Here is a 15,712-nt window from a genome sequence, read left to right on the forward strand (position 1 = left end):
TTTGAGGGTCTAGAATTCTTGTGCCGAAAGGAAGAGTGCCATTCATTTCATCTTGTTTCACACAAGTCGGTCATTAGAATGTTTTCTTAACTTAAAAAAAAAAAAAGCCTACTGTTCTCTAATGATCTTTTTATCACCCTGCCTGGAAATTAATAAGTACCCCTGTATTTCAGTTATGAGTGCTGTTCAACTGAACAAAAATACAGCAATTTCCCCTTTGCTGTTTAACATAGCTAAGGAGTTAGTAAAAGTTCTTTCTTAGTCATGTCTGTTGTATATCTAGAAAAGACAACTATTGCAGCCTTGTGGAAGGTACATGATTGAAGGTGAGATTGCCTTTTGTTTCTAGGTGTCAAAAGTGCCGTATTTGGCTTTATTTTGTTTAAAATATTTTCTGAATTAGGTAATCTAATGGAAAAGTGTTTTGATATTTAATAGATTGTTTTGTGGGTGAGTCCTGGCTGCTTTGGCACCTTGTGCTATCAGTCTTCAGGGTATAGTTGGCAAATATTTGATTTCAGGATGTTTGTGAGAGTTTACTAATCAAAGATAGAAGTTTTGCAGTGTCATCTCCTGGACAAAAAAATTCATGTTATGAAGATAAGTGCAAAATTTTCAGCAATTCCTTGGAATTTATGTAATACTTTTTAATGTAATAAAAAATACATTTTATATAATACTTTTTTAGGTGTGCCAAAAGGTTGAGGCCTCTGGGTTTGAATTCACCAACTTGGTATTTTCAGTCTCCTTCCCACCACAACTATCTGTAAGAGAGGTAAGGTCATTTAACATGCCTAAAACTATACATAAAGTACACAATAGAAATTTCTCAAAAAATGGGGAAATATAAATATTCCTTACCATATTATATTTTTCACATTTTATGTACTTACTGAATGATTGAAAGCATTACATTATTATTGCTGTTTAATAGTTAGTGAATGGATGAAAAAGGGAATTATTGGTTCAAGTTAGTTTATTCATCACAGGACTGCCATCTTTTTTAAAGGTTCTTATTCAGTAGTGGACATTGATTGAGCATTAGCTCTGTGTGAAGCATATTGGTTAGAGAAAGATTGTACTAGGACTCCAGAGATCTTTTGGGGCAGATATGTGTGTTCTATAATGGTCCTAGGATAAGGTCATTTTGATTATGATGAGCCTTCTATTTCCAGAGTAAAAGATAAAAAGTGGTACCTCTTAGTCAGTGGGAAAAGGGAGAAAAATAGGCTCATGTTTATTTTAACTTTTTTCTTTTGGTAAGTGAAAAAATAATAGTCATCATTACTGAAACTGATGTGAAAACACAAAACTGTCTGGAGTTCCCATCGTGGCTCAGCAGTAACAAACCTGACTAGGACGAGGGTTCGATCCCTGCTCTCGCTCAGTGGGTAAAGGATCTGGCATTGGCTGTGAGCTGTGGTGTAGGTTGCAAATGCAGCTTGGATCCTGAGTTGCTGTGGCTGTGGTGTAGGCCAGCAGTTACAGCTCCAATTCTACCCCTAGCCTGGGAACTTCCATATGCCACAGGTGTGGTCATAAAAAGCCGAAAGAAAATATAAAACTGTCTTTGTTAATACTGTTAAATGTAGAATAGGGAGAATGACCTCTGTAATCTCAAAATATAACAATGAGTTATAGACACACCCATTTATATGTATGAGGTATCTTTCCTCAAGAATCCCAAAGCATTACCTTAAGTCTTACACCATCACTTTCTTTGGGTGAGTATGTTTATTCGCCCCTAAAAGGCTAATGATTGACTTAAGAATTGTTAGGAGTTCCCGTGGTGGCGCAGTGGTTAACGAATCCGACTAGGAACCATGAGGTTGCGGGTTCGGTCCCTGCCCTTGCTCAGTGGGTTAAGGATCCGGCGTTGCTGTGAGCTGTGGTATAGGTCGCAGACTTGGCTCGGATCCCGAGTTGCTGTGCCTCTGGCATAGGCTGGCAGCTACAGCTCCGATTAGACCCCTGGCCTGGGAAACTCCATATGCCGCGGGAGTGGCCCAAGAAATAGCAAAAAGACCAAAAAAAAAAATTTGTTGAAGCTGGATAGAATGATAGAGTGAGAAGACCTGGGAAGTGGAAAAGAGTAGCATGATTTTAAGTAGTATCTCTGTTGATGATAAGATAACTGAGCAAATAGAAGAGCAAAGGAGATGATGATGATATACTGAGGTTTCTAAACACTTAAAGCCATTTTCTAGTCAGTTATTAATGCATTTCTCTGATAGATCGTCTCTAGGGTCCAATTTTGGTAGAGAGAAACAGACTTCCAGAAGCTAAGTGATTCAACAGAAAGTTTCGGTGTTTGATAACAAAAATAGGGATAACAAGTATATCTTCGAAGTATAGCTATTTATCTGACTACCAAATTCTTCTCAGTTTCTATTTTTACATTAAAATTTGTATTGTCCATTTTTACCATTTATCCAATGACTTTAACAATATTAAAATTTCTTGAATACTTAAGAAGTATTTATATTCTGTATTAGAAATAGAAGATGATGTTTTAAAAAATAGAATTATTCTGCATAAACTCTTCATGCTTTTTTATAACTGATTTTAACCACTAAACTTGTTTAGCAGAAATATATGACTATTTCAGTTATTGGAGAATTAATGTATTTCCACAGTTTAGTGTGTTAAGTGACTCATTGTTTTTGTTTGTATTAATGAATAATATATTTTTACCCATTCGTTTCTTAAGAATAATAATTATTCACAAGTTCGCTGTTTTATATGCAGTATACTATTTTCACAACCCAGAAATTTTCAGCAAATTGTGTTTATGGTTTACTTTGTCATTTTCCTTTATTATTATGTTTTGTTACTTACTTTTTGTTGCCATCTTTTATTACTTTGGAGTTGAGATACGGTATGCAAGCCAAGCTGGATATAAATTGCTTTTCAAACTAGTTAGCTTGTTTGTTACTCGTCCCTATTTAAACAAACTACGCATCTTCAGAATATTCTGTATTATGAACATAAATTTTGTGCTTCTCTACTGCCCATGTTTTTTCTACATTGTGGTTTTTCAACTTATACCTTGTAAAAGTTAGAACTTATTTGTGTGTAAAATAAACTATTAATCTATGTGCAATTGATTGATGATAGTTATCTCATAATTCAGAGTGGAATATACAGTGAAGTCAATTTAAATTATTCTGTTTCTTCCCACTTCCCAAGAAGAAAATTATGATCGCAGATATATTACAAAAGAACCAAGGAAAGAAATGACCTCAAGTAAAAGATTAAAAAAAAAATCAAATTGTTAAATATATATTAACTGCTCCATATTCCTGGTCCTACCAATCCCTTTCTGGCTACAGCTATAGTTTTTACTTATTATTATAAGAGCATTAATTTAAAAGCTTAGGAAGAAAAGTTTGCAGTTAGTATAGTCATCATCACGTTCACTGAGATTGGGAGCATATGGAGGGAGGGATGGAGTACAGCTCCTATATGCGGTTTCCTTAGGACCTACTTGATCTAGCTGAACAGTTACAGACTTAACCCTGCTAAAGAGGAGAAAAACAAGCAAATTAAATGACAAACCCCTGTTAGACACCCAGTAAAAACATGGTAAGAAGAATAAATGGAGTCTGTATCTAGGGATTCACAAAAGACAACAATATGGAAGCTAGCTGGACACAATACTTAGAGGCCTTTATAACAGCATACAAAATTTGAATCGTAAAATAAAGTTGATTATAAGAGAGAATAATAAATATCTCTTAGCTACTTGGTGACTTTCTGAAACTGCCCTTACCATTTGACTGCAACTATGGAAAGCTGTCTTTTTTTACAAGATTCAGATTTGTTAGAAGGAGAGATGTAATATTGTGATATGGCAAGAAATAATGTACTTGCATTGAAATCTGAGATCCTGCCAAGTAGAAGAATGCTGAACACTATCTAGGGGAGCATAAAAAGAGAAACAGAATAGACATAGGAGTGGAAGTGTGCTATATGCTCCTGGGCTAAGGGGAGAGGTGACGAGCTGCAGGAATAAGATAGCCACAAAGGTTTTCAGTAGTATGAGGAACTCCCAGTGTCCAGGCACTTGATGGAAGTCACATTTGGTTTGAAGCACATTGTCTTACCAGCTTTTGCATGGAACGGTTTCTTTTCCTAAAGTAGTGGTTCTCAAACTTTTGCATGTGTCAGAGTCATTCAGAGAGTTTCCTGGGCCCTGTCCCCAGGGATTCTGATGTAGTAGGTCAGTGGGACCCATGAATTTATATTTCTAACAATAATGTTGGATTGGGAGTCCCTGTTGTGGCTCAGCAAGTTAAGAGCCTGACATAGTCTCCGTGAAGATGTGGGTTTAATCCCTGGCTTCGTTCAGTGGGTTAAGGATCTGGTGTTGCTACAAGCTGCTGTGTAGGTCACAGATGCAGCTCAGATCCGGCATTGCTATAACTGTGGCTGTGGCATGGGCTGGCAGCTGCAGCTCTGATTCGAACCCTAGTCCAGCCCATATGCTGAAGGTACGGCTATAAAAAGAAGAAAAAAAAATGCTGGGTGATGTTAGTGATGCTGGTACAAGGACCACACTTTGAGAACCACTGTCCTGAAGGATAATGGGGGAACTAATATACTCCTAAATGAAAAGGTGTTAACCTTTTAAAATTTGTATTCCTGATAGGAAAGGAGAAACAGGCATACCTAAAGTATATACCAGACTTTAGTGTGTGTGTAGACACACCTGCAGTATGTATAAGATCCCAAGCTAGGGATCGAACCCGCACCACAACAGTGACCCTGGCTGCTACAGTTTTAATGCCAGATACTTAACCTTCTGCTCCACAAGGAAATTCCCTATACCAGACTTTTGATAGGTAGACTTCTAACATTCCAAAGAAAAGGAAGTCAGAGAAAAATGTTGCAGGAATCTGGGATGGAAGACAAATTAAAAGTGTTGAGAGGTTCAGAGAAAGTGCGATTCAGACTTTAGTTAAAACCAGATTATCCTGGAGTTCTCCTGTGGCTTAGCAGGTTAAGGATGTGGTGTTGCCGCTGCAGTGACTCAGGTTGCTGCTGTGGCATGGGTTCAGTCCCTGGCCTGGGAACTTTGACATGCCTCGGCTGTGGCCCCCCAAATCCAAACCAAACAAAACCAAGTGATCCCAAGCAGTAAAAGAAAGTTTAGGAAGAAAAATTCATCCCAGTGAAGAAGAAATGGGGATTTTCTTTTCTCCCTTTTTCTCTTTCTATATTTACATCAATATTTGTATTTATATATTTGTATGACTTTTTATTTTGGAAAATTTCAAAAGTAGTAAGACTAGCCTAATGAACCCTTATGTGTATATCATTCAACACTAACAGTTAATTTTTTTTCCCAACCTGAGATCAATTTCTTTCTTTCTTCTCTTTTTTCTTTTCTTTTTGTCTTTTCTAGGGCTGCACACGCAGAATATGGTGGTTCCCAGGCTAGGGGTCTAATTGGAGCTGTAGCTGCTGGTCTACGCCAGAGCCAAGCTGTGTCTGCAGTCTACACCACAGCTCATGGCAATGCTGGATCCTTAACCCACTGAGTGAGGCCAGGGATTGAACCCGCAACCTCAGGGTTCCTAGTTGGGGTCGTTAACCACTGCGCCACAACGGGAACTCTGAGATCAATTTCTTTAAAAAAAAAAAAAAAAAAAGAAGATAGGAAAGGTGAAGTCAAATTAATGCAAATGTAGAAGGAAGGCTTAGCTCTATAATAATAGCAGCTGGAAAATAAAATCCCTAGTGAGGTCAGGCTTGTAAGAATTGCTAAGGAAGACTTGGGGCGCTTAAAGTTATGTTTAGAGCAAGAAAGAGATGAAAGGGATTAGATCTGCCTTTTGGAACTGAGGGTATGTTGTTGATAGATGCTATAGAGAAAGCAGAACTCTGAAAATCCTATTTTGCTCCTTGCCTTTCTGTCAAGGAAAATGACCTTCAACTGAAAAGGGTAGAAGGATCATAGGTAAGGGAGAACGAAATCTCCACATGGTCAAGCATTTCCAAATGGGTTCTGGTGTTCAGGCCTGGATGAATTACATTCCAGAATAGTTTCTTTCTTTTTTTTTTTTTTTAATGATTGTTTTATTTTCTCTCTCTCTCTCTTTTTTTTTTTTTTTTTGTCTTTTTGCCATTTCTTGGGCCGCTCCAGCGGCATATGAAGTTTCCCAGGCTAGGGGTTGAATTGGAGCTGCAGCCGCCGGCCTACACCAGAGCCACAGCAACTCGGAATCCGAGCCACGTCTGCAATGTACACCACAGCTCACGGCAACACCGGATCCTTAACCACTGAGCAAGGCCAGGGATTAAACCCGCAACCTCATGGTTCCTAGTCGGATTCATTAACCACTGCGCCACGACGGGAACTCCCCAGAATAGATTCTGAAAGAGCTTGCAGCCTCCATGACCTTTGAGAGCTTTTAAAAGCAGATTTTCCAAATGACTAGAGACAGACAGGGGCAATTCCAATTTTCCAAAGATGAAGAAAGTTGGTTCTGTTAACTACTAACTGGTGAGCTTAACTCTAAAAGCCTGGCAAGATTCTAGATCAGGAACTAAACAGTAACCTGTGGGCAGTGAGGATAAGGAAAACCTAGTTGTCAATACACCAAACACGTTTGTTAAGTATAAATCATGTCTGTGTCGTCTCCTCCTTTTATAGGCTAGTAGGACTGGGAGAACAGGAAAATGCAGTTGTATGACTGGAATTCATCCAGTCATTTGACCAGGTTTCTTTCCTCATGATAGCTTCCTAAAACTGACAGGAAATGTGAGCAGGATATGAAGACAGTTGGGTGGATTTTGGTCCCAAAGGAGCTGATTAATGATTGGTATCAAACTGGACAATGTTTTTCCAGAGGTGTTCTGCAGATCAACTGCTTGAAACTCACTTGAGGAAAGGTGTTGAAAATAGATTGCTAGGCCTTGTCTTGAAGCTCCTAAATTGTGATCTTTAGAGATGGGGCCTCGTAGCCCCTTGACAAGTTGTATACATGTTGAAAATCAAGAATCGTGGAATTTCAGGGAGATTTCTGATGTGCAGCAGAACTTTCCTCATACCTTGTCCTGCTCATGATTTCTGTCAGCCATGAGGGGACTTGGGATGGTGAGGAACACTCACTACAAGTGTGCATGACAAAGCAGAGCTGAGAGCATAGCGGATACGTTTTAAATGTTAATTGAGACCCAAAAGGATCCCAAGAAGAGGAAGAGTCTAACAAGATAAAACTTAACCTGATTAAACATAAGTTCTTATCCTTGGCTTTAGAAAAACAACTGACAAAGTATGAGGCAGGAGTGGCTTAAGAGCAGTATTATAGACAAGGCTTAGAGGTTTTAGTTAGTTGCCCAGTGAGAATTATGGGTGTGATTAGATAACCTCTTTGGATTTTAGTCCAGTACTGTAGTATCTGGAAAAATGAAGGTGATAATCCTTATTTACTCAGCCCTGGCCATTCTTAGAATGTCATATTCAGATGAAATATTCTGCTTTAGGAGGAACAAGTACAAATGGGAAAGTGTTTTGTGTAGTCCATCCACTAATGCCCCAAATTTAGGACTGTATTATCTTACATGAAAAAATAGGGCTTTGCAGATATAATTAAGATTAAGGATGCTGAGATAGAGAAATTATCCTTAATTTTCTAGGTGGGCTCAACCTAATCATGTGAGTCCTCAAGAGTATACTTCCTGACTGAGGCTGGAGTAAGAGGAAAAGGTGCTTCTGGAAGAATGGTCAGAGAGATGCAGTATAATTAGTTCGAAGATAGTGGAAGTGAGCCACAAGCCAAGGAAAATTAGTGGTATCTAAAAGCCAGAAAAGGCACGAAACAGGTCCTAGCCTAGAGCCTCCTGAAAGGAATGAGGGCCTGATGACCCAATGAGACCACTGTCAGGCTCCTGATCTAAAGAATTGTAGGATAATTGGAGTTCCCATTGTGGTGCAGTGGAAACGAATCTGACTAGGAACCATGAAGTTTCGGGTTTGATCCCTGGCTTCACTCAGTGGGTTAAGGATCCGGCATTGCCATGGGCTGTGGTGTAAATTGCACATGCGGCTCAAATCTGGCATTGCTGTGGCTCTGGCATAGGCTGGCAGCTGTAGCTCCGATGAGACCCCTAGCCTGGAAACGCCATATGTCACAGGTGCAGCCCTGAAAAGACAAAAGACAAAAAAAAAAAAAAAAAGAATTGTAGGATAATAAATGTGTTTTAAACCACTAAGTTTGCAGGAATCTGTTATCACAGCAATAGAAACACACACCCACATCGAGATGTGTGCATTCGCAATGGTGGAAACATCTGAACCCTGGTCATAGGAACTGCTGCCAAAGGAACTTGGATTATTTAATTTGGAGGATAGATGATTTAGTGAGATGAATTTGCTCTCCTTAAATATTTGAGGGGTTTTCTCCTGGAGAGATAGAAACAGGATGGAAATAATTTTCAGCTGTAAGGAATTATCAGGAACAGGACAGACTGTTTTCGGGAGTAGTGTGTTTTCTGTTGCCAGAATGTTTAAGCTAAGGTTGGGCAACTACTTGGCAGAGATATAGACAAGGAAGCTGTGCACCATATAGTTGGTTAGACTAGAGACTTTGTTCAGCCTTTTCAAACTTCAAGATCTTACGGAAGTTTATAAAAAAATATATAGTTTTTTTTGTTGCCTTATATTGATGATTGATTCCTCTGAATTCCTGTCACATTAAATTACTGCTATACTAAAATTACCATAGAATGAATGACCCAGACTTATGCTAATATCAGGCTAAACTTGTATTTAGGGGAACAGAGCATGCCAATTAGGGCCTTTTAAAAATAAAGGCTTTGAAGTCCTGTTCATTCTTTGAGGTTTATCTTTACTAATAGAGTCCAGTAGGGGGCAATATTGTACCATCAGTTTGCCTTACTGTTCCCTCTTGATGAGCAGCACCATTGACTTAGAATGGATTTAATGTCCTTTAAATGTTGTTATTTTGGTTGTATGAAACACCTCCTTCTCCACATGCAACTTAATATAGTCTGGGTTTTACTTGTCAAGTCCTTTCATTTGTTATACTTTACGATATTTCCATGCTTTGCACTAAGTGCTATAAATTATACACAGCCCTGGAAAAGTAGCCGAAAATAAAGGCAGTTCCATTTCTGTGGTAGCAGTTTGTATTTACAAAATTGGTTTTTTTCTTAAATTCTGACAAATGGGTATTCAGAAAAAATTTGGATTCTGTGGGTTCTTAACCAGTTTGGGATCATTATCTCGTTAATCTAAAGGAAGCAATGACTCCCTTGTCCTAAAAATTCACATAGGCCTTCCCTGGTGGCTCAGCAGGTTAAGGATCTGGCATTGTCACTGCTGTGGCACAGGTTCAATCCCTGACCCAGGAACTCCTGCATGCCATGGATGTTGCCCCCCCCCCCCACAAGAAGAGTTTCTGTTGTGGCTCACTGGAAATGAACCCAACTAGTATCCATGAGGATGCAAGTTTAATCCCTGGCCTCACTCAGTGGGTTAAGGATCTGGCGTTGCTGTAGGTCTGAGACTCAGCTCGGAACTGCTGTTGCTGTGGTGGTGTAGGCCAGCAGCTGTAGCTTTGATTCAGCCTTCTGCCTGGGAACTTCCATATGCTATAGGTATGGCCCCCCCCCCAAAAAAAAAAGAAAGAAAGAAAAGAGAAAAAAGAGATAAAACTTTTCAAAAAAATGCACATACTCAAAATTTTGCATCTGTGTATAAGGGCCTCTTAAACTCCTTGTCATTACCCTAGCATCTTTCTTAATTGGATACTCCAGTAGTTTTCTCCCCTCTGTAATTGATTGATATTCTTATTTTTTCTAAAGGGAAATGTTCTTTCTAATTATGTTTAGCTCATAGAATAGACTTTGATGAAATTGCTTTGACTTCAAGTGCAGAGGGGTATGCTTTCAAGTTCATATTGTGTGTGCAGACCTGAACTGGCTGTCTTCATTCATTAACCCCACTCTCTAATTTAACATGCATATTTTCTACTTTTTGTTCATTTTCCATGACTTCTCAATTTTTATTTTGAATGAAAAACACCCTGCCTAAATCAGTTTTTGTTCTCTCTTACACACTATTTAATACTAACTTAAGGTTCACTTCAATCAACAAACTTTCTGAGCTTACCAAAGAGTTCTCAGAATTTGTGATCCTATTTTTTGGTTTGTTTAGTTAGTTAGAACTTGCTTCTATCCCTATATGGTGCATTTGTCCATGCAAAGCGTTTTTACAAGGTTGCTGAATGAGGTACTGGAAAACATGCAAAATTGTCGTTGTCTCTGCCTTTTAAGATCTTCCAATAGACTGTGAATGAGTTGGGGACTGCACCTTTTAAAACCATTCACAGGATACTCAGGAACTCAAACCCATCTTCTTACCTTTTTTAAGAGGTAACCCCAACAGCATGCTTTTGTGAGCATACCACCAAAAATCTGAGAGTCTGCATTATTAGAACTGCAGAATCATAGATCTGTAGGAGACCTACACATATATGGTTGTGATTTGTCAGAGCTTTGGTCATGCCACAATTCCTGGTGTAAATCCATTAAAACCTACTGAGGCTCTCTGATGAAGAATCCAGGAGTTCCCAACCTTTTAATTGCTGAAAGTATAACAGATTGCCAGTATCTGTGAATTGGGAAGAGGATATATTTGGATTGTTTTTTTTCCAGTCTTATAGGTTGGGATTACTTCACTAATCATCTCACTGATTCTTATTTGAAGAGGAGAAAACCAAAGTTTGCCCAGTGTGTCATGTGTATTGGAATTTGGGTGTGTCTCCCTGCTTCATGTTACTCCTTTGTTTTTAATCCACATCATCTCCTTCTTGTAGATGTCTGTATATTTTATTTACTTAACTACCTTGGCTCTGTGGGCATTGCCTTTTCTTAACTACTGTACATGTTAAGTCATGCACTCAAGAACATAGCTGAGGATCAAGGGACAAAGAGTGATAAATCCAGGCAGAGCTCCTCCGTCAGGGGGAACATAGGACTAGACGTGAGAACACGTTTGGGATTCTGTTATTCGATAGACAGCTAGGTCATGTATACCAAGGGAGAAAGGATGAGTGACATGCAGTTAGTCAAGGTCTATATAGAACCCAAGTTCTGGTTACAGTGGACAGTCTGAAGCCCATCTGTGAGAGAGTCAGAGGAGGTATTGAATGGTTTAATTACTCAGTTTTAGGGGGTACAGGTACAGGAAGGCCAACAAATAAAGCAAGTTCCTTTCCTGAGGTTACTGAGGCTTATAGCAAGGAAAAACAACTCATATTCCTGGGAGTGAGATGCAGTGGCGAAGTAGGAGTACGAGCAAAGCTAATTCTAAAAACCATGTAATAATATAATATATATTGGATTCAGGAGTATTGATTGGTGAGTATTCAGACATACATTTAAATGCTTAAAGATGAGTTTGTTTACTTCCTGGCTTGGCTTTTTTCTTGGTCTGAACCAGCTAAGTTTAAGTAGAGTAGGCAACAAGAAAGAAAAGTTTGATGTGGCTAATCCACCATTGGTTGAGAGGTAGCAAGGTGTGTTAAGAACATGAGGCATCCTTAAAATTTTGGAGTTCATTGTTTTAATTTGTATGGTCTTATTCTCATGAATTGTCACATTTTGCATCTTAGAATTTTATGGTAAGAAATGGTTAATAACAGAATTAGTAAGAGTATAAGACGAAGCAAACTTTCTCTTTTTTCATTCATTTTTAGGACTGTGTAGCCCACTAGACTAAGCTTCAGAAAAGGGGAACTTCTAATTTAGATTCTGCCTATTTCAGATTTGGGTTTCTCTTGTTACATAGAGAAGTTATCTTAATTACTTTTTTGCTGAGATTACCACTGTGTTTTAGACTTAGTAATTTTAATTTACTAAGTTGTTAATATTTTTCAAAATCATCCATGATAATTTATATATACATGTAAAATGATAGTTTGTATGTGAAACAGCCACACCACCACAATGTGTGCTTAGATTTTAGGAGCAGCAAGATGCAACCTCTTTCTTAGGAAAATAAGAGATAGTAGCTGCTACTACTTATTAAGTATTTGTATGATAGCGCTGAAGTGCTCTTTCCTTTAACCATAACAACCCCTTGAAGTAGGCGGTGTTATTATCCTAATTTACAGATGATGAAATTGAAACTCAGTGTACATTGCTAATAAATAACAGGTGGATGTGTGTGTATATATATATATGTGTGTGTGTGTGTATGTATATATGTATGTATGTATATATAACCAGAGCTCTTATAATATTTTAACAAGAATAATAATTTAATATGATGATAAACCAGATTATTTAGTGATTCTCTAAAACACAACTTTGAAAATAAAATTAAAATTACATATTTAAGCATTTTCCCACCAAACTTGTGTTCAAGTTTTGTTATCAAATAACTGGAATAGGTACAGAAAAGGTTTTGAATCAATTTAAATCATATATATTAATATAGAGGGATTTCCAGTCATTATTGTGAGAAACTGCTTCTGATTTTCTTTTGATCTCAGGAAGATTGGTATGTGTGTGTGATGATGAATTATTATGTTAGCTCCTTAATAATTATTTATTTATTTGTCTTTTTGCCTTTTCTAGGGCCGCTCCCGCAGCATATGGAGGCTCCCAGGCTAGGGGTCTAATCAGAGCTGCAGCCACCGGCCTACACCAGAGCCACAGCACCTCGGGATCCAAGCCGAGTCTGAGACCTACATCACAACAACGCCGAATCCTTAACCCACTGAGCAAGGCCAGGGATCGAACCTGCAACCTCATGGTTCCTAGTCAGATTTGTTAACCACTGCGCCACTATGGGAACTCCATCTCCTTAATAATTAGAGGTGGGAGTGTCAGGCTTTTAGGTATGTCCTTTTGTTGTATATACATCCAGATGTCTAAGAAGAGGGAGCTGGTGCCACCCTAAAGTCAGACAAATCTGACTTCATTATTGATTTGTCAGAACCCTCTTTCTTTTTAAAAAATTTTTAAAAATTATAGTTGGTTAACAATATTGTGCCAATTTCTGTTGTACAGCAAAGTAACCCAATCATTCATATATATGTGTGTGTGTGTGTGTGTGTGTGTGTGTGTATGTATATATATATATATATATATATATATATATAAAACACGTTCTTTTTTCTCATATTATCTTCCATCATGTTCTATCCCGAGGTTAGATATAGTTCCCCGTGCTGTATAGTAGGAAGAAACTCTTTCTTAAGAATAAGTACTAGCACTTTCTTACCTTTAAGAAAAAAGAAGAATTAGCAAAATTGTTTTAGATAAGGTTTGTCAGTTAGGTAGTATTGATTAATGGTAGTGCTGCAGCTGCTCCTGCTTTTTTAAAAAAATTAGGTTGTACTGCTTAAAATATTGAACGTTGCCTTTACAAATCTTTCCTTTTAAATAAAACTTTGTTTTTCCTTACCAGTATTAATACAGGATCAATAATAGTGGAATCTATTTTCTAGAGTAAATACCGCTCAAGGAGATGGTATCTGGGAATTTTTTTTCCTAAGAAAAACTGAGTGTCTTTCTCCTTGCCATTATTTTTATTATGCAAAGTTATCTTATTTTTTAAAGTGTGGTAAATATTCTTCAACCAATTTGGACACTCATCATTTGTAAAACTCTGATGTGAATGACCTTAGTTGAGCATTGGATTGTCATTTCACAGTGATACTTCCTTTTTATTGTTTGTAGCTTTTGGTTTAACAATCAGTGGGTTGGAGGAGTTTCCTGGTGGCTCTAGCATGGTTACTGCTGTGGCATAGGTTCAATCCGTGGCCTGGGAACAGGCTGCAGGCGTATCCCAAAAAGCAGCAGTTAGTGGGTTAGAGATTGGTTGGGTGTATGGCTATCGCTATAACCTTGGCAAGAGTGCTCAGAGCAGGTGCTGGCAGAAGGAAGAGGGTAAGGTTTTTATTTAAAAAATGTATGTATGTATATAGATGTAAAAGTGTCATGTACTATTTTTATTATAATTTATAAGCTATTCATATAAGTAACTGTTGAAGTATTGATAGGATTGAAACTCTTGATTCTTTTTTTCTGGTGGAATCTCAGTTTATCTCTGAAGTGATTGTTAAAAAGTTACTGTGAGTGTCTGGGCAGATATAACATGTGGGGAACTAACTTGGGTGGGAAAAAATAAAATTGATTTTATTTAAATATGGTCATGAAGCATAAAAAGGAAATGAAATAATGAAATAGATGCCTTGGTATCAACACAGGTAGACCTTTTATTCTGAAGTTAAGAATCATGGAGTTCCCATCGTGGCGCAGTGGTTAACGAATCCGACTGGGAACCATGAGGTTGCAGGTTTGATCCCTGGCCTCACTCAGTGGGTTAAGGATCCAGTGTTGCCGTGAGCTGTGGTGTAGGTCGCAGACTAGGCTTGGATCCCACGATGCTGTGGCTCTGGGGCGTAGGCTGTCAGCTACAGCTCTGATTAGACCCCTAGGCTGGGAATCTCCATATGCCGCGGGAGCGGCCCAAGAAATGGCAAAAAGACCAAAAAAAAAAAAAAAAAATCATATCATACCTATTAGAATGGTTATTGTAGAAAAGAAAAGAAATTCTAAGTGTCAGAATGTGGGACAAGGGAAACCCTTGTACACTATTAGTGAGAATATAAATTGGTGCAGCCACTATGGCAAGCAGTATGGGGATTCCTCAAAAAATTAAGAATAAAACTATGATATGATTGATTCGAAAAGATATATGCACCCCATGTTCATTCAGCATTATTTACAATTGTCAAGATATGGAAACAACCTATATGTTCATTGATTGTATAAAGAAGATGTAGTATATGTATGCAATGGAATATTACTCAGCCATAAAAAGAATGAAATCTTTATACTTGCAACAGCATGAATGAACTTTGAGGGTGTTATGCTAAGTGAAATAATTCACAGGAAGACAAAACTGTATAATTTTACTCATGTGGGACTTAAAAAAACAAATGAACAAGTTAAACAATAAAGATAAACTCATAGATACAGAGAATAGATTGGTTGTTATCAGAGGGAAAAGGAGTTTGAAGGTAGATGAAATGGTTGAAGAGGGTCAGTTGTATTGTGATGGATAGTAACTAGATGTTGGTAGTGATCACTTTGTAGTATGTACAAGATGTTGAGTTATAATGTTATAGATACAAGATGTTGAGTTATAATGTTATAGACCTGAAACTTATGTAATGTTATATACCAATTTTACGTCAATTTTAAAAAAAGAATCATAGTATAAAATAGTTGCTATTTAGAATTCAGTTCACATCTAGGATTTAAATTTTCTCTGAAGCTGGGGTGTTATAATGTGTATTGATCACATGATATTCATTTGATATTATCACTATTAATTCATATTAGAAGCCATGATAGAGTGATTTTAGTGAGACTTTGGGTCATATTTCTGAAAACATTAGGTGAAATTCCTTATCAAGAAAGTGGGTATGTACACTCAGCCCCTATTGAGTAAATCAGCAACCAGGAGTGAATACTAAATTGGTATCCCAAAAGATTTTTTGTTTGTTTTTATGTAATGATTTTTATTTTTTCCATTATGGCTGGTTTACAGTGTTGTCAATTTTTTACTGTACAGCATGGTGACCCAATTCCATATACATGTATACATTCCAAAAGATTTTTTAAAGTGAAGACATGTATTCAGGGCACTTCTGTTGGAAAACAT

At 37.7% G+C, this 15,712-nt stretch overlaps 1 protein-coding gene across 30 annotated transcripts in view; it reads left to right on the forward strand.

Moving 5' to 3' along the window:
* PUS10 (pseudouridine synthase 10) overlaps positions 1-15,712 on the forward strand; it is a 69,283-nt gene that overhangs the window by 7,360 nt on the left and 46,211 nt on the right. For all 30 annotated transcript variants that reach the window (XM_085019188.1, XM_085019170.1, XM_085019174.1 and 27 more), the window contains one exon: positions 689-775. Coding sequence is in view for 16 of the 30 variants with exons in the window: in XM_085019170.1 (XP_084875296.1) it covers positions 689-775 (87 nt within the window). In the remaining 14 variants the exon portion in view is untranslated. The remainder of the gene's footprint in view (positions 1-688; positions 776-15,712) is intronic.

Source organism: Sus scrofa, chromosome 3 (genome assembly GCF_054392235.1).
Source record: "Sus scrofa isolate SSC_HxYL_T2T_F1_AM1 chromosome 3, Sscrofa_HxYL_maternal_Yorkshire_Landrace_v2.0, whole genome shotgun sequence".
NCBI lineage: Eukaryota > Metazoa > Chordata > Mammalia > Artiodactyla > Suidae > Sus > Sus scrofa.